Source organism: Calonectris borealis, chromosome 15 (genome assembly GCF_964195595.1).
Source record: "Calonectris borealis chromosome 15, bCalBor7.hap1.2, whole genome shotgun sequence".
NCBI lineage: Eukaryota > Metazoa > Chordata > Aves > Procellariiformes > Procellariidae > Calonectris > Calonectris borealis.
Genome location: NC_134326.1, coordinates 7,054,117 through 7,073,872, shown reverse-complemented (window position 1 = coordinate 7,073,872; position 19,756 = coordinate 7,054,117). Strand labels below are relative to the sequence as shown.

The following is a 19,756-nucleotide window of genomic DNA, read 5'->3' as shown; positions in this document are numbered from 1 at the left end:
GGAGCTTTTGAGTTGTTTTTTTCCTAGATCTAACAGAATTATAACCGATTATGTTGCATGTTTATTTTCTCACCTACTTAGCTGTCTTCTCAGGTATGCTGACTCTTACTCCAACTTTTCCTGCAGGTTTTTGAGTTTATTGCTCCTTTATACGCCAGCATGGAGTGTGCAATGAACAGGAGAAACTACCTGTGTAGTTTCTTTTTTAGCAGTTTTTCACCAGGAAGAGTAGTTGTGAACATGAGGTACTGGTTTTGTATGAACATCTAAATTAATCTGGTGTATATAGAGAGTGAAAAAGGAGAACAAGGAACAGGGTCTGTCTTTGAAGGATTTGCTGAGCTTCTGTTGGTCACTGTGATGGCTAAAGAATTGAACTGTCGCACTTTAAAACAAACAAAACTGTTTTTTACATTCAGTCCTAGAAACAGAGTTGGAAGGGACACGCTGACTCAGATCCACAAAAGCAATTTGAGGCACAGAGGTGGATTTTCTTCTACACTCGCAGAAAACTATTTGACTGTAGTTATATTTTTGTGCTGCTTGAGCTACAGTAAGAAATCCAGCAGAGCTGTTTGTCCAACGTAGTTAACTTTTGAAGTATTGGTATCAGAAATAGTAACTACATATTTATTTAATCTATTTTAGGTCTGTGTTTGTAATCTTTCCAGTCTTGCCCCTTACCAGTAGCTACCTGGGAATAGATTTTCTTCTGGATTAATGAAGTCTAATTGTGTGTCTCCTGATATCTTACCAACCTTGCCTTTTCCTATAAATTGCTCTGATATGGACACTGAGAAGATAATGACTTTGGACCACATCCACAATCATATTTTCTAAGTATGTCAGACAAAGACTGTTAGAACAATGAAAAGAAGAAAGAGGTAACTTTGGCTTAGTATTGAAAACAAGACATGTTGAAAATAGACTTGTCAATCTGTAAAAAATAAAACAATATCAAAAAATGAACTAAGGATTTTTATCTATAATATATCAGAGATGATAAAGGCAATGCTGAGTTTCTGCAAAAACTAATGAATGAGAACCATTTAGAGTAGTACCCGCAGTGATAGAGGAAGAGACAGTTCCATGAAATAACCAGTACATGAATATATGTCCTTCTGCCTTTAGCAGACATTTAGTGGCTTATTCTAGTGGAAAAACACTTACTTTTGTATAGACACACACACACACACACACACACACGAATGTTACTGCTAAGCTAACAAAAGAGAGAAAACTACTTAGAAACATCTGGTTCTTCTCTGTGAAGCTGAAAAACATAAAACTCGTCATTTACACGTTCTTGATTTTTTTTGTTGGTGCTTTTATTTCAATGTCCTTCATGTTGTATACATCCTGCTAGTCAGTATAACTGAAATATTAACCGTTTCTGTGAGTTGATCAGATGTACTGACAAGGGTTGGTCCTGTTTGATTGTAGTGATCATCTTAGTCTTTCAGTAAGGTCAGCCACTATCATTTTGCTCTCAGACTTTCACAATTCTGGGAATAACCTGTTACATTATGAACTCTGAACATCGTCTGCATTATGTTCACAGATATCCAAATGCTTAATGCAGTTATGTGATACAATGCAGTGCACCATTTAATAGGTGGAAGAGATTCGTTTTAAAATAGCAAAAAGCTGCTGCTCACTTGTTCCAATATTTTATCCAAGCTAGTTGAGGATGTAGGGTATAAATGAAACTTAAATTCTCTCATTTGCTTTATGGTTTCCTTTATCTGGGACCTTAAGAATCATAACACAAAAATAGCTGCCCTAAGAGGGAGTTGAGAGTGTTGCTAAGATGCAGCAGTCGTTTGTGTACTTCTGATTTCAGTTTGGTCTGTCACAAAAACTACCTACAGTGCTATGAAACAACATCAGGCCGTGCTTATTGGCGTGTTTGCATACTGTGATCCTATCTCTTGACTTCTTCCTGCACCCTTACTCTCGCCTCTAGCTCTGTTTCTAACCTTCTGTCATGCTAGGGTTGGCAATGAGACATTGTTTTAAGGTAGTTTGATGTCTCCTGTTCATATCCTAATGATTTTTCTGTTAGTTTTGAGACTACTCTGGCCCATTTATTGGTTCATTCCTTTTATATGGCATAAATGGACAATGATGGACATTTAAAAGACAGACAACAATTGAAAATTTTGTCGTAAGTTCATATATGGTCTATTTTCAAATGCCTGCCTGTTTCAAATACTATTTTCTGTTAATCTCAACTGGTGCAGGAAATATGCAGTACTTCTAAAATTCAAGTCACTACTTCACCTTTTTCTTGCTTCCTCTTCAATGAAGACTGAAACTTCTTTCATTCTGTTCCCTTTAAAGCAGAAGGATTTGATTTAGATTAACACTGGAACTACTTTTCAAACTCCTTCCCTCATCCCACAACAGACCATATATAATGGCACTCATTTTGATCAACTGAAATAATTGGAGATAAGCTGTCTGTGTAATGTCTTATGCTTATGGTATTTCCATGGTAATAACTGGGGGGGAATCAGATTTATATTTTTTTTCCAGTCATGATTCGTCGTTATAACTGAACAGTCTTTTAGGTAATATAGTTGATAACACAGTTAATGCTAGTGTTTGGCATAATCCCAGTTTTAGCCTTTATGAAATATCACTTACAACATTTATACAGAGTAAGATGCCATGAAGTTCTTAATTGCCAGGATTTATAAGAAAATATTTCAGTATGCACTGATCTTTCACTATATACACAAATAGTGATGTATGCTGTCATCATTTTTTGTGTGTGTGTGTAACAAAGGCCAGAATTTTGTCTGGAATATTTTATGGGGAATTTGGCGATTCTATGTAATAGCACTGTCTTCTGCTATGGTTTAGATGGCTTTTATCTATCCACTAGAGGCTATTTCAGGATAAATTGACAATCTGCACTGTATCTTTTTACTCAATCACTTCTATGTGCAGAGTGCCAGTAGTATTTTCAGAATAGCACTTATGATAAGGAAAAAGTAGGCATAAATGGACTGCTGAGAATTTATCGGTACTCCTAGTTCTGTTGATCAGGGGCCTTGCCAACATAGTAACTCAACTGCCTGTTTAGTGAACAGGTAGAGCCTTTTCTAGCCAGAGTATTTCTCCTCCTCAGAGATAAAAATAAGAGTTGGTGACTTAAGGATAGAATGAACAGGCGCTAAGACAGCTTGTCATTGCTGAATCTTGTCCTGACAGCTGCCTTAGCAGAATGCACTTGATAAACTGTGATTGACAAAATACTTGAAAACTGCAGCTTAAAATTGAATTTGTGGAGCATGCGAAAGTAGGTAGGATAAAGTAAGAATAGTCTTATGAGCACACAGAGCTGTCATCATGGACATAACTCTCCTTAAATTTGAAAAATAGAGCACTGTAGGGAAACCTAGACTGTCCTAATATAATTATCAAGATCATTACTGTAATTGAGCCTTCATTTGAAGCTAGGTCATTATGCAATATTTTGTGCTTGTTATTATACAAAATCTAATGTTGTAACTTAATTCAGTGGTAGAGAAGGGGCAAACAAAAAAATTTGGCTACTAATTGGTCTGAGCTTTTGGAGTCCATACATAAATTTTGAAATTTATGGTCGATTTTGATACTAAAAAAAAAATTTACAACAGTGGACCTCATTTCACTGACTTTACATTTCTGGTTTGAGAACAATTAGAAGTTTCCACTTATTGCAAATTAAGCTCAGAATTCTTCAAAAATGAAACCCTTCTAATGCATCTTCTGCACAATTGGAGGCACTCAGAGGGCTTTTTTCTTAGGTGGGTTGTCTTTTCTATTTCAAATCAATATAATCTCGTCTTAATTGTCTCCGCAAAATGTTATATGCCATTCCACAAGGTTACAGAAATGAATTACACCACTTATATATAAATACTGGGATGATTTTCGAAGTATTTCTATATAAATTCAGTTGCAAAAATAAGATATACAGAACACTGCAAGTATTGTCAGCTGCAGAATGCTGTGGCAGTAAGTAGAGAGCACAGTAGTCTCCTTTCCTTTGTTGATTGTGGTCATTAGACTGCACTATCAGTTGATGCATTTGTTGGTGTTCATTGTATTTCACATTTGCATTTAAATTCCTGTGAAGGAAAGATAAGATAAAGAGGTAAACAAATGATGCTTATTTGCTCTTCAATTGAGCTCCTATTAGAAGTATGACTTTGAGAGAGAGAACATTGGGGGAAAATGCCTACCTATTCTTTACAAAGCATCATATGTCCATTCAGTCTCCAGCAGACTTCAAAAGGACATATCCCTGAGGTTTTAATGAAAACATAAATCAACAGGGAGTAACTAAAAATACATGGAAAATGAAAAGGAAACTAGGTCACTCACCACATGATTCAATATTTGTAGCTTAGATAGAATATGTTGCAGTGTTTTTCACATCATAAATATCCTCTGGTACGTGTAGAAAGTACTGCCTACATTTATTTACTCTAAAATGTTATCCCTTTTGAGTAATTGTGTCTAATGCTTTCTTTCTAGCAGTGCACAGCATGAACTTGTAATATGTTTATATATGTCTGTCTCGTCCAGGCAATTCTTCTGGCTCTTCTATAAACCGCTTGGTTTGTGGAAGCTGGGCAGAGTCCTTAAGGCTAGATTCTATCTATCAGGAAACAGATGAGTGTATCTATTACTAGCCTATGTTGTATGCAGAGGGAAGCAGCTACCATGATGTGCACGGTAAATGTACGTTGCTACGTAAGAGCTGAGTTTGTCTGGTTTTTTGGTGTTACAGCTGCCTCCTGTGCTTTGTTGTTCCCTTCATGGGGCAAACTTAATTTTGGTGTTTTTTTTAAATGAGCTGGGAAAACAGATACGTACTGAGGTGATCGTTTTCTATAGGGCAAATGTTATCCAGGGTAATTTCCTGAAGAATCTCATGAGGCTGAGTGGGTGGGAAAGAAAACAGCAGATGAAATTGATAATTGATGACAAAATATGATGGGCTCCAAATTGTCTGTTGTTATTCTGGAATGTTATGTTAGTGCAACAGTGGGCAATCCTGTGAAAGGATATCCATACGATATTACAATAATGCAAACAACCCCCTTCTTACAGCAAACAAGAGGAACCAGTGGAAAGTTTATATAAAGAACAAAACAGAAAATATCATTACTGCCATTTTATAAAGGTGTGGGGTGTCCATACCTTGAACGATATGTGGAATTCTCATTCTTCTGTTTAAAGAATGGTATAGTAGAACTGCAAAAGGTAAGAGCCAGTGAGATGGGTTACCCAAAGTATGTCATAGTTTCCTTGTGAAGAATGACTTTAATAGTTTAATATTCTTTAGTGTAAAAAAACCAGTGACTGGTGACATGATTGGAGTCTGCGCAGTGGTGAGTGACATAGAGAATGCGAATAAGGAATGATTGTTCACTGCTTTTTCCCCATATGGGAACTATACAACATCAAATCAGCAAATGACGGATCCAAAACGAACAAAAATCTACTTCATCTGACGTTCAGGGAAGTTGTTGGACTTCTTGTCCCTGGACTTTGTAAATACTAACAATTTACACTGGTTCAAAGACAAACTTGAGAAATTCCAGTGGAACTCGATCTACAGTTGGACCTGATGATCTACAATTGGACTCAATGATCTTAGGGTCTTTTCCAACCTGAACAATTCTATGATTCTAATTGGTGGAAGAAAAATCCAACCAGGGCTGTTGAATAAAAATTTAGGAACTCTGAGAGAAACTCCTGGAGTTTCAGAGGCTATTCTGAAGGATTATTTTTATATGTTTACTCTGGTTTTATACTTTTCCTTAGGTTATAGAGATGTGATAAAAGATCTATGATCTGACTCACTAGTGGTTGTACTTACATTCTTTGTCAAAAGGTACTGAGAATACATTTGTTTCAAAGCTACAGGTGATCTCATTATAGAGGCTGAAGAGATAGTTCGTAAAATTTGAGATTGAAATCTTGTCCTTTGTAATTTTTTTCTCCAACAAATAACACAGTAAGACAGTAAGTTTGTCTAGTTGTCTTCTTGTGAATTGTGTGTCAGTTCTTAGTTCTTCAAAATTGTTTACAGGCACAGATGACAAATTAGATTTTGCCAACTAAATTACTTGAAAACTGTAGTTTGATTTTTATTTCTTTTTCACTAATAGAACTTGCCATAGAAAGAGAAGAGAGATCATTAAGTGAAGGTAGGTCTAAAGGTGGTTGAGGCTCATCAATTAATTAACTTGCCTTAACAATTTAAAAACAATAATTCTTAACAGTGAAGAATATAACTGTATAATCAGAAAGTCAGAAGCTGAAGTTACTACTTTAAGAGCTTTTTTGTGTTGTTTTGTTTTGTAAGGCATTATTATTGCTAGAATATTGATCTCAATCACCAGCTCCCTAGGAACACAACTGGATGTATTTGTTTTAGGTTTTCTTTATATTTTTAGGGGCCTTCTTAATTTTAAATGAGCAATAAGCTACAGTGTTAGAAGCATACAGGATGTTGTAGGGCCTATGGATATTCAGGTCATTGAAAAAAATGCCCAATATGTTGGTAGGATTAATGTGGTAGCACTTTGGTCTTTCTTACCTTTCTTGTCCATATGTCTTAGCTTCACACTGTTCTTTTGACAGAAGAAATCATGTTTTGGTGGTTTGCTTTTTTGTTTGTTTGTTTTGGAGGAGAGGTGGGGTGACACAACACCCAACATGTGTTTATAATAATTTAGTGCTATTAGAATTGCATGCTTGTACTGGAAAACCCTCTTTCCATTGGTTTATGAATCCCTTAATGTTTATTTCACAGCTGTCACAGTGCTTCATTCTGCTGACATTAGTTGATAAATTAAAACAAGTGCAATCTTATCAAGAGCAGCTAACTTTGGTTTATTCCCTTACTCACAAAAGAAGCAGCAAAGCAGTACGTGGCAGATAATTTTTACTGTAGCATTTTGGTTGACTTATTCTTTCTTTACACTTTCAAGCTGAAGGAGTACAGGATATCCACGTGTATCCCACAAGAAGGAGAAAAATTCTTTTTAAGGAATTCTTTTTAGAATTTTTAAAATTCTTTTTAGCCTTCTCTATACAGTTTTTATTCACACAGTTTTGTGTTCTGCCAAAAGTGACAAAGAACAGCAGTGGGTGCTTTAATTGAAGTGTTAATTGGTTGTAATGCAATACATACAGTACCCTCTAAATTTAAACTTTGTACCTGACCACTTTTGTTGTAAAACTTGGTTAATGTGAATTTTGTTACCATATTTCTGTAAGGATACTGGTTTTAATTAGGGGTTTTTTTGTTTGTTTTTCAAATAGCTAGATTTGAAGAAGTGATACAAACTTTCACCAGGAACTGTTTAGTTTGTGCTTCAGTAAATTAAATTCTCGCCATTAGCCTAATAATTCAGCTATTGTTCTTTCCAGGCATAAGTTTTTGATCTAAAAACACAGTCATTGGAACAGAGGCTGAACTAACAGTAAAGTGTTATTTCGGAGAAACTTGCATGGAAGGGGTATTAAAGAAAGAGAAAGCAACCTTAGAGTACCTGCAGTTGCTACTTGAGACTGAAGCTCTTCTTAGTTTTTAATAAATTATTCCCATGAGAATTGTGCCTTATGGTTTTATAAATTATGGGGATATTGACCCATAGCTGAGTCATTGACCCGTGTGGGGATACTAACCCATTCCTAACAGCATGAAGTAATAGTTGTTAAATTGACCCTTACCTTAAAAAGCAAAGCAAAACAAAACCAGAAGGAAACGGCGTGAAGAAGAGAAAAAAATGTTAGGAAGTTTCACGTTAGAGTTTTTCTTTTGATGCGAGTCAATGACCATGTTGAATTAAGAGGCAATTATGGATATTTTAGACGTTAGGGCTTGACTCTTCAGGGGCATTTGAGAAGATTTGTCCAAATTACTAGTGATTTTGTGGTGTGATTTTAAAGTGGTATTGTGAAATTGATTCGAGGGCCTGTGTTGAATTCTTTTTGGAAATAAGACGAATTGAAACCATTTAATTTGACTTAAATAAATCCACTTGAAGTTTAGTTTTAGTTCACTTTAAGTTCATAAGTGTAGACAGACTTCCGCAAAAAGAAATAGACATGTTTATGCACTCTACTAAGTGCTGATCTGAATTATGCATGTGCCTGTGATTCTTACAGTACTAGTACATCCTAATGCTTTTATTAGTCCATAGGAAATGAAAATACAAAATGAAAGTATTTGTCATTTCAAGTCCTGTACTGTTGTCTCTAATGTAGCTAGTTGCTTAACTGATTCTGTATGAGAGACATGGGCAATGCAGTTGGAAAATCCAGCTCCTGGTGCAGTAGATCTGTTGCTGGTCATGTTTGGTAATATTTAGGACATTATAAATAGCGGTGTGAATCAAAAATTCTTCTGACTCCCCTTTTGTAACCTTACCTTTGGTAGAGGAGAGGGAAATGGTGTATTTGCTGTTGAGTTCACTGAACTATAATAGGCTTTCAAATGTACTTGAACTAATATTAGAGCATTTTCCTTTGTAGCGTTTGTCATTCTTGCATGAATATTTGGTGGTGTGTTAACATATTAAAGTGTACACTTTCCAAAAAAAAAAAAAAAGTGTTGTGGATGTTTTATATTGGAGAATAATTATGCTTGAGAGCTGCTAGTATTCTGTTGCAGGTAAAGCTTTTTTAAGTTTAATTGGCTTGATGAATGTGCTTCAGAGGAGAGAAAAAGTAGTACAACTTTTGTAAAAGATCAAACAAAACATTGGATATAAAATGCGCAATAGAACCTAATAGGGTAAAACAGCAGATAGTAATTCTGTCAAGACAATATAGGAAAAGAAAAATAGTGTGGCTCTTGTATTACAGGACAGTTCATATTCCTATACTTTTATGCATGATTTTTGTATTACTGACTTTTTTCTAATTTTTTCATAATCATTATTTGCCTCCAGAAATGATACGCATATAGGTAAGAGTACGGCATTTATGTCTGTCCAGTATGCTTGATCCAAAATGTTAGGGGAGAATGTGATCAAAAACCAAAACCAAAAAAGGTTATTTGCAGAAAACGTAGAGCTTTGACCTGCTGATACTGAGAGAGTGTTCTGTCAGTTGTTACAGTTTTTGTCCTATTCCTCAAAAACCATAATGATCCAGTAATAAACGTTGAGCAAATAGCAATGAAAATGTACTGAGGTATTAACAGAGGAGCCACATCTGCTCATTGAAAGTGTTCAGTAGAGAGGAAATCGGAGACAATTGGGACAAGCCTCAGCCACATAGGTGTGACAGAAATGGAACAAGTGTTCGTTGCTCGATCTTTTCGTATGAATATTGGGAGGGAGGGGAAGTGGCTTGAGAAATTAAGGATATTTATTTGTAAGACCTCTTTCAATGCTTCCGAAGTGCTAGTTTATAAAAATAAACCATCTTTTCATTGTTTATTACCAGTAAAAATTGGGTTATGCCCTTTGATAAATAGAAGATGGAAAATGAGAACAGAACTTAGGAGGATATTTAGGCTCTGGTCATATTTAAGGTTCCGCAGTTGTTTTCTAGATGAATGTTGACAGAGAGGCATAAGGATTATGGATGGAGAAAGCAAGCCTTATAAAATGCAAAAAGGTTTCATACTGTAAAAAAAAAAAAATCATAAACAATGTGCTATCATGTTAAAGGGTGGGCTATATACTCTATGATTGGTAGCCAAGCTTTTAGTGATGCCTATTGGGAAATGCTAAAAAATGAAATTCCAGAATACCTGATTTCACCCTTATTAGGGTGAAAATTCATAGTGCATAGTTGGAAGCATCCATTCAGAGAGAACTATGAAGGGGAAAATTCCGAAGGAAGAAAACAGCTGGGGAGGGGGTGGGAGAGAGAAGGAAGAGATGGGAGTGGTACTTGTTCCTGGATAGTTAACAGTTATGAGTCATTGTTAGGCCAGCTCAAAAGAGGAACCATAAATTAAGAACAAACCAGTGTTTGGTGATCAGCCTCTCTGCTGTGAGAAAGAGGTGTCCTGTGGGGCCCAAGAACGCTCTGCAGTGGGATCCCGATGCGCGGACTCATCTGACTGCGTGGTGTTCAGAGGTGCCTCCTGGTCGCTGGTTACACGGCATAGCAATAGAGAGGGAATGAAGGTGGGAAGACTAATTAAAACCTTTCCCTGTTAGCCTTTCTGTCGGACAGCAAGAAGATGTCGTGTAGGTCTTGTCAGAGTGCCAGGCCTTATAGGAGACTGTTGGGGTGTGAGGGAAATTAGATAGCTATTAAAAATAATAGTATGGTGGAAGCAGAGTATCAGTTTCCGAAAAGGCTGCTGTGAGGAAAGGAGAAGAAAATGAGTTTGCTGAATTCTGTGCAGAGGACAAGCAGCTGATCTGAACGTCGCATACCTCACAGGAGAACGGTTTAGGAATTGCAGTATTTGTTTGCTCAGTTTTCAAAAAGTGTTGCTAGTATTTATACTGCTATTTAAAATTAGCTGTATCAGCATTGATTTTTAACTTAAACTGGGACTTGAGACAGCAAGCAGAAAACTGCTACTCATTCATCTTTGACAGTAATGTACAGAACGCAGATTTCTGTCCGTCTGGCAGTTACTGTAGGAGCAAACAGACTTGGGGACATTGGGGGGGGTGTTTTAGAGGAATGTATAAGAGGAAAGCGTAGTAAATTCACACAGGTTTTACTTTTTCTAGCTGTATAGTGTGGTGTCTGATATGGACCAAAATTAACTTCAGATCTAAAGATTTACTTACAAAAGATTTTGTTCCTAATTTTTGGCAAGGCCAAAGATTGTAGGTCATAGTCTATTCTTTCCTGTCTGATAATTGCAAAATCCATTACTATCCCTTTGAGATGTTTTTTATAAAAGACTGTACTAAATCTGAATAAAAGCAGATTAGTTAGAACAATAGTCCTCATGAGGAGGTTTGATTCTGAGTGTAGCTGCTAGAGATAACCCTAAATGCAATTAGGTTTAACTCCCTGTGAGTGTCAAAGGAAGGTAATACCCATGGAGTCTTCCATTCAGATGACACTATTTTTTAAGTGTCTCAACATTTAAATTATTCTTTCCTTTGGGCATTGGTAACAAACTTTTTCTTTTTAATTGTTGGAGAAACAGAGCTTGGAAACTTATGTTTTAGCCATTAGTTTTAGATGTTTCACATCAATAAGAGGGATGGCTCAGCTTCCTTGGGGGAACAGTTTGTTGTCCTCATCTGTACCCTTTGTAATTGTAAGGATCAAATATCCCAAGGTGGCTACAGACAGGTAAAAAGAGAAAATAGCAGATTCAGTAACATACACAAGCTTGAAGGGTAATGTGATAAAATGTCAATAGATAAGCTGTTGATGGATTAATTCTGTTTTTTCCTCTTGAAAGAGAAATGAAAGCAAAACTTTTATTAAAATGAAAATAGAGACAGTAAAGATTTCAAAAATTTGCATATTATAGGGTGTGATATAAAAGAAACTGTTGTTTGTAAGTACCACAGAAGAATTGCACTGTATTTAAGAATTTGGTCCCATTTTCACATAAAAAAGGAAAAGGAAAAAAAAAGCTTAGTGAAACAATTCCATGACTTCCTTTTTGATATATTCCTGCGTATGCATGTGTTTACTTATATTTAATTTCTCCTATTTTTAAAATATAAAAAATATGAAAATAATCTCATCAACTTTTAGTATTATATTTTTGGGAAAATTGCTGGTAACACCAAAATGAAGAAATTTGCAATGGGTTTTTTTTATTTATTTACCAAAGTTTTTATATTGATAGTCATTGTGCTCCGCGTTTCACATAGCTTTGCTTCACTTGCATATTGTTCTTAGAATTATCTTTCAGTGGAGCGTTCCTGAAAATCTCTTGTTTTCCTTCCTTGCTTTTAAATCCGAAGTCTGTATCGTCAAAAGTAAAGCTGTACTAATCAGACATGAGCCAAAATACCTGAAAATGACTTATACCACATCAAAGTTGAATTTCATGTGTGGCAAGGAGACGTTTAGGCAGTTTAGTAAACTCTGTCTGGTTTTCATTGTATGTAAAAGTATAACTTGTCCCTTAAAATCACTTTTTCCCCACAAAGCCAGCAATGTAAAACTCAGGAGCTGTCATTCTTTCACATTATTTCTGTTGCAAGCATTTGAGGTCCAAAATATTTGTGCTCCTAACAAACAGAGCTAATTTGTTATCTTACATCTTTAGCATGTAAAGCAGTTTATTTTCTATTGTTTTGGTCAGCTGGTTTTATTTCTTGAAGTGTCAATGCGTTGCCTTTTTTTCTTTGCATATAATAAATTACTATGGTATACAGAACACATTTTCATTGTTGATTCTCATGAGTTTTGGGTGCAAGATTGAATATTATCTTATAAAAATTATTGAGGATTTGAATCTGAGATGTACCAAGTAAAATAATTTCCCAGTGAAGCCTTAAAGGCAGTGAAGAACAAGAATGGAAGTGACCACACATTCTTGTCTTACTGGCTTGTGCAAGGAAATTCATGTAAATAAATAAAAATAGGTTTTATGTTTCCTGTTTATTACATTTGAAAACTCTCCTGTTGTTATAATGAAATTCAGTAACGATTTTCAATTTATTCTGTGCTTTTCAAATGTAAGAGGACTCCCTAATTACTTCATGTTTTCAAAATCCAGGTATATTTGAATTAGTTGCACAACTAAAAGAAACTCTTTTCAAAGAGAAAGACTATTCAAAGCTAAAGGATTAATTTTTTTGTATATATCAAAATTTGTCTTCCTAAAGCTGGAAAGTTTTTACAAGACAAAAAAGAAAAAAAAATTGCCATCCTTGCAACAGTGCAGTTTCACTGGTTCATGTCTAGTTGAGATGCAGCAGAATGAGCCTGATTATGTTGATAGTCAATGTAAAAGTCATCATGCTGCTGCAATAAACATTTAAGAAGTGATTTATTACACAGCTGAAAGTGTCCATTTTCCAAATGTATCTTAAGAGTCTGCTTTTAGATAATAAAAATTATCTTTTAGAAGGATACATACTTGGTTATAGGAGTGATAGATAAAACGCTAAAAATAAGTTATAAGTTATGATTAAATACCTACTGTACAGCGTGTATGGAAACTCTCTTGGACTTCAGGTTAAATTCTAACACACGGATTATAGCCGGATTTTTATGTACTCTGTCCTTTTCATGGTTAATGATACCAACAGTGGGTATGTGAACCTCCTGCAAAGCAAGATTTCACCACTACTACTGCTACTCAATATGCCTTTTTATATGTCATTGATAACAAGATAAAAGAATACTCAGTCTCTAGATTATAATGAGTAATGTATTTTTTATTATTCAGGAATGCTTTGGGTGGGTAGAGGTGAAACATTCTATTGGCTGTATTACACCAAAGGTGAGTGGAATGGAAGAAAAGGAGGAAAAGAGCCATCTCTAAAATGTATTTGTTTTATTTCATTTAGATTTTCACACACACCTTTCTGAGAAATTGAAAGACAGACAGACAAGCTGGCAGCAGCTGGCTGAGACAAAGAACTCTCTAATACGTAAGGTTTTTATCTTGCTTAAACTGTATTCCTTGTAAACTTAGAACCTAGTTTAGAATTTGTGGGTTTTGCAATGATTAATCTAGTTTTATGTTCTGCTTATTATGTATTGTGGGGTTTTTTGTTTGTTTGTTTGAGTATTTATATTCTGTTGAATAAACCTGAACTCTCTTTACAACTTATTTCTATTTCATTGTTGAGTATTACCTTCCAGATTTGATTGAACTAAGTAAGGGTGGGGGTTTTATTGGGAGTCTTCACTGGGTGGTGAAGGAGCTGCGTTTTCCCTGAGCTGACGTTCCTTCATGGGACGGGGCTCATTACATGGAGAGAAAGAGAGCTAAGACATGTAATAGATGCCAGATCTGGGTACACACAGGCACAATTTAAAAACAATATGGTACCTGTATCTAGCAGTATTTTCACAAAGGCAATTACATATGTTTTATCCCATTGGTAGGAGCTTGCATTTGATAGATGTTGCTTCAGTGATTCTTAAATCTGACTTTCTAATGAAAGATTTAGTGAAAGCTCTGTTCATCTTTAGTTTTGATTTGAATTTTTTTGATCTAAGAGTTTCGGATTCGGACAGTCACACTTGCTATGACACTAAAGTTTTGTATCTTAGGGGCTGTGCAAAACAATCTGGGGATTTTGCTGGGTTTTTTTGGTTTTGTGGGGAATCATCTCATTGAAAGACAATTTTTTTTTTTAAGTACCACTACTCCCCCCGCCCCACATACCTTTTGTTTCCCTGAGAACAAAACTCCTTTGGGAGGAGGAGGGTGTTTGGAAAAAAGCTTGCAATGTACTTTTTAGCAAAAGAAAAAATTAACAAGGTATAGTAATATAAATCCAAAGACACCTTAAGGAATTTTAGTATAAAGATAATGATTCGGTGACATCTTCCTCTTAACGTTTCTTGAATTCAAGAAATAGTTTTCATTCATTGGATATGTACACTTATACTAACTATAGTATCGATATGTGCCTTTAATAATTTAGCTGGGGCCATTTTTTATGAAGTCGTTTGTCCTCAACACTGCAATTTTTGCCTTGTATTTGACTGGCTAATGAGATGAAAGACATATTTTGATATTTCATTCTTTTTTTCCATTGCAGCTGTGACCTAGTACACACATGAAAGATATCTTTCCATTTGGGCTTTTAATTTAAGCACTTAAGTAAATGCTTTGCTGAATTAGGGCCCTAACCAAGAATAATATTCTGCTTGCTAAGTATTTAAATGAGACATAAAACAAGGTTTTCTCGTCACCCCCAATTTGATTTTCTGATATTCCATAATTGCTTGATTGTTGGTAAAAACCAGAGAATGGTATTATGCTTTGAATCTCAAACAGTGTCTGAGCAAATACTGGGACAGTTTCTTACATCAAATTCTGGAAAGTACTGAGGATCTGTGACCATTTCATAGTTAATGCAGCCCAAGAATTCTCAGTGTGTTTTCAAACTGGAGATAAGGACCACTTTTTTTTTTTATTTCCATGCTCCTTATAAGAGTGGGAGCCAGCGCATTTGTAGAGCAATTAAATTTCCATAATACTGGTATATAATACTAAAAATTGCTCAAGATGGCATGCGTATGGTTGGTAATAAAGATTAAATTAATAAAGAACGGAAATGATCTTGTATATATCTCTGCATTTCTGAAGCATTCACGGTTATTGGTGTTGCACAAGGGATTTTGGCACAGGTAAAATGAATGGATTATGCAATTTAGGCCATACTAAATCTCAAAGAATAATACTCGAGTGCTTTTTCCAGGATCGCAGAAAGGCTTTGTCCTACAAATTGCATCCATCTGAACAATGTCTTTTCTCATTTGAAGCTTTGGGGCTTTTCATCAAATATTGTTTCTCTTTGGTTAGTTCTTTTCCCTGACAACCTGATACCCTTCCCAATTCAAACAAATTTGATTTATATATTGCTTTTAATTTTTGGTATCGTGTTTGTCCAGGGCTCTAGAAATTAAGAAGAACATGAGAATGTATTAATAACTACATAGCAACTCAAAAATATTTGATGGTAGTATTAATTCTCACCTCTGGCTTGACAGTAACATGCATTTAAGAAAATAAGAACTGAGACAAGCAATAGAAAAACTTAGTATCTTTTATGACTTTTATGAGTCTAATTACTTGGACATCCTAAATCTGAGATAGCTAGTAAAATAGTTCATTACATGCTCTAAAAGTGGTAAGAAAGGTGCAGTGAGCTTATTGATCCAGATGTGCTGTCTGGCATTGATATCAGCCAAATCTATTATGTTAATAATTCAAGGGAATTGACCAAAACGAAGCTTTATCTCTGTTCCTTTTAAAAAATGCCATAGGATTTTTTACATCAATCTGGATGCTGCCAAAAACAGGCAGATGGCACTAACCTTGGTTTAAAGCCTCAGCTGGCTGAGGATGCATCCAAATAGTGTTGCAAAGCTTTCAGTGTGCATGTTGTGTCAACAGAAGAGGACTCTCTGTAGCGCCATAAATAGACCCCTCAGACCTTTCATTTTAAAGGTACCCAGTTACCGAGTGTGCTCATTTAGTGGGTAGATTGCTTTGCTGTGTTCTAATAAAATGTTAGGTTTCTTGGTCTATTCAGCCTTTGCTTAGCTAAGGAGAAAGATGCTGCTGGTGCAGACCAAGAGGTAATGGGAAAAAAGGTTAAGTGCTGAACACGGGTATTGTAATGGTCAGTGCTTCAGAAATACAGGCAGAAGGATTGTTGTCAGATCCATGTTCAGACTCTGGAAGGAAAAAAGATAAAAGCCTCCTATAGGAAAGTATCTCCCCTATGTAGTATTTGGAGTAGACCTAAATCTCACCTTTTCTGACTTCTCCTTTTCTGGGAGAAGAATTCTTAGTAGATGGGGGGGCGCGGAGGGAAACCAAACCAAACAACAAAACCAACCAAAAAAACAACAACAACAAAAAAAACCCCAAACCAAACAAAAAAAAAACACGCTAAGCATCCAGACTTAAAAACAAACAAAAAAACCACCCTGGGTTTCTTTTTATAGCTGTAAAATAACGTAGCAAAAGCTCAGAGGTTTATCAAAACCATTAATTAATGCTTTTAAAACATTCAGATAGTGTAATGTTGAGCGATAAATAAAAGCAAAAGAGGAAATTTAATAGCGCTTAGCTTAGAGTATGATTTGAATAGAACACAAACAGAGGCCTGTGCTTCTCATTAAATTATGAAGATGAAAGCATCGGTTCCTTGTATAGTGTGTGCAAGCCAACCTGAACATTAAGTGCAATAGAAGGCTTAACAGGGAGGGAGAAAGGATTGAGTCAAGTAATTAAAAAACATATTGCAGTGCAGTAATAGTCGTTGACCAGGCAGCCTTTTTTCTACCATTTCCTATCTTCTGGTTCACTTTGCAGCCATTATAGTGCGATTTAAGCATCTTTTCTGTTTGTTTCAACGTGATGATCTTGAGTAAGCTGTGAACGTACAATCTGGACATTGTAGTAGAGTCCATAGTCTCTGAATTCATGTGCAACCCTGTCAATACCAAAAGGAGATTTGAATGAGTATAGTTAATAAGTATATATTTGATATGTCGTTGCAGCAAGCATACAACGACGTCAAAGATCTGTGGTAATCTGTGATGTGCAAATAAATTCTTAAAGTAATTTTGGGATGTTATCAATTGAACTAATTTAATTAAGATGGGGATTATGCCTTTTCTGGGGGAAGAAAAAGGATTGGATTTTATCCTGTGCTTATGACGTTTAGATACAAAATGCAACTGGTTGTACGGGGATTTGATTTAGGAGGCTGATCTCTGAATGGCATGACATGTAAAATCATCAGTAAGAATGGTAGACGGCTGTCCAGTAGCCTTCAGATATAAATCAGTTCTTTTACTTTGTTGAAAACTGTATTTAAATACTGTGTATGGATACCGTGGATAGTGTTTATAATAATTCTGTTTAAATCATAGTAGTAAGGAATTTAGTTCACCCTGCTGCTTATGATGTAGGTTTGCCTTACTGAGGATTATATGGGTTTGCATTTCTGGGAATTTTTTTGGGTTTCCATTTTAATGGAAATTCTTTCAAAAATGCATGAGCAAAAACTGGTTTTATCATGGGATTTTAGGAGTGATTTCTTTAAGAAGCCAAGAGCCAACAATGGCTCTTCATGCAACATACTGTTTTGTTGAGAAACAATCAACCGGAGAATGTAAACCACATAGCCAAAAGTGTGTGATAATATAAAACAATGAGAATGTAGGGAATTCTGAGGGGGAAATAAAGCTCTCTTGCATATTGGGTCCTAGAAGAAAACAAGCTGACAGTTCTACCAGGTGCTTCTCCTAGGAGCAGATTTAACACTTGTTACAAAATTTGTCTTGAAAACACCGGTATTTGAACTAAAGAATTTGCAAATTTGCTTGAGAAACAAAACAGATTGTGTGTTGAAAGACTGAGCTGCTAGCAAAATACTCGATCATGTCAGATTTATACAAACTGATCTCCTGTGTATTGCACCACGTCCTAGAAAACTGGAAGCCATGAAAGCAAGAGCTTATATTTTAAGGAGTTCTATGACAGTTTACAAAAAATAGCTTTTCCACGTTTTACATGAAGCTTCTACCTTAAAGAAACTGATGAAATAGGTGGTAATTTTTAACACAAGCAGTGACAAAATAAACACCATCTGCTAGTGTTGACTTATTCCATAGTATTCTCATGCTGGGTGATTTTATTTCACTTTTTTTCAGAAATAGTTAATGACACATCTGCTGTGCGGTGGAGGTACATTTTGGGTGATTAAATGTGGACATAAGTTTAGGGAAAACAGTAATGAAACTTTTTCAGGAAACTGAAGGAAATATTAAACTACTAAAAGGAACTTAGAAAATATACAGCTATTTTGATTGAATTTATTATTGGATCTAAAATGTTAAACATATATTTATTCTTTCAAAATACCTGGTTATCATGGAAAACTACTCATTTAGGGTTTCTTCTACCAAAGCAAAAATTTTTCCACAATGACATTCTTAGTCCTCTAAGCAAGCCTACTTTTATATCATGTCCATGAATCTGGGGCTGTGAAGACAGAGCAGGTCCAGGTGTTGTGTGGGATCCGTGTCAGATTTGTTTTCATGGGAGAAAGTATTTAAGGGAGCATAATGTACAGTGCCATCATTGCAACTGCAAAACAAAATAATGAGGTTTATCTCAAGATCCAGTTGAATACTGTACAATAAGAAATTCTACATATATGCAGAGTTGTTTACGTTTATAAAGTTTGTCTTTATCATCCTGTAAAGCTATTTTTCCTCCCAAGCAAGGTTGTAAGACAAGATGTAATTGTCTGGTGTCTCTGGGTTATTCAGACAAAGACATCATTCTTTGTGCCTTTGTGTTGTGGCATGTTTTCTTCCCTTTGGTAGAGCTTGGTAGTCCTGTTGGTTTGAAGATTCCTCTCCTGTGTCCCTGAAGAGCAGCTCTTCCCAAATTACCCGAATATGTCCTACCTTTTGCTTCTCAGACAGCAACGAGAAGTCTTTGTTGTGGGAATTCCTATTTAGCAATTTAGTGCAGAGGCATTAAGGTAATGATCCACTATACAAAATCCAAGCAATTAGGCTGTTAAGCCTGTGTTTACCATGTCAAATCATATGTTCCTATGCTGTTATCAATATAAGTAGATTTTAATAAATCCAAAAAATGAAATGTCTGGATCCACATACGGATGAATGGATATTTAATTTTAAGAATTCGAGGTAGAAATTAAAGCCATGGATTGGAAACCTTAGGAAAAAAAACTTTGGCTACTTTATTCTCTAGTAGATGAAAAAACAGGATGGTCTCCACAGTGACATGAACTCAGATTCTTTGTCTAAAACTTTAAAAATCTCAAGTAAAAACAAATTCATTGCCTTCCCTTCCTGCCACCAAGGTCTGTCTAATGGTATGAAATCCTTGTCCTCCTTTTATAGTTTCACAAAGCGTTTTGACAAGTTATGCAGGTAAAACTGTATACAGTATAAACAGAAAATTATGTCTGGAAAAAACATAATACAAACAATTTTAAAAGGAATTGCTGTTTCTTTTTTTATTGGGAGTCCTGAAACTTTGCATTACCTCCTTATGAACACTGGTTAAGGAAATATTGATAGAAATATGTTTAAGGGTAAACTTCTGTACTTT

The 19,756-nt window shown here is 35.5% G+C and overlaps 1 protein-coding gene across 3 annotated transcripts in view; it reads left to right on the top strand.

Annotated features, from left to right (window-relative positions):
* TENM2 (teneurin transmembrane protein 2) overlaps positions 1 to 19,756 on the top strand; it is a 541,337-nt gene that overhangs the window by 207,685 nt on the left and 313,896 nt on the right. Inside the window, exon 3 of one of the 3 annotated variants that reach the window (XM_075164113.1) lies at positions 13,479 to 13,562. The exons of the other annotated variants lie outside the window; for them this stretch is intronic. Coding sequence (XP_075020214.1) covers positions 13,479 to 13,562 — 84 coding nt within the window. The remainder of the gene's footprint in view (positions 1 to 13,478; positions 13,563 to 19,756) is intronic. 3 annotated transcript variants of the gene reach the window in all.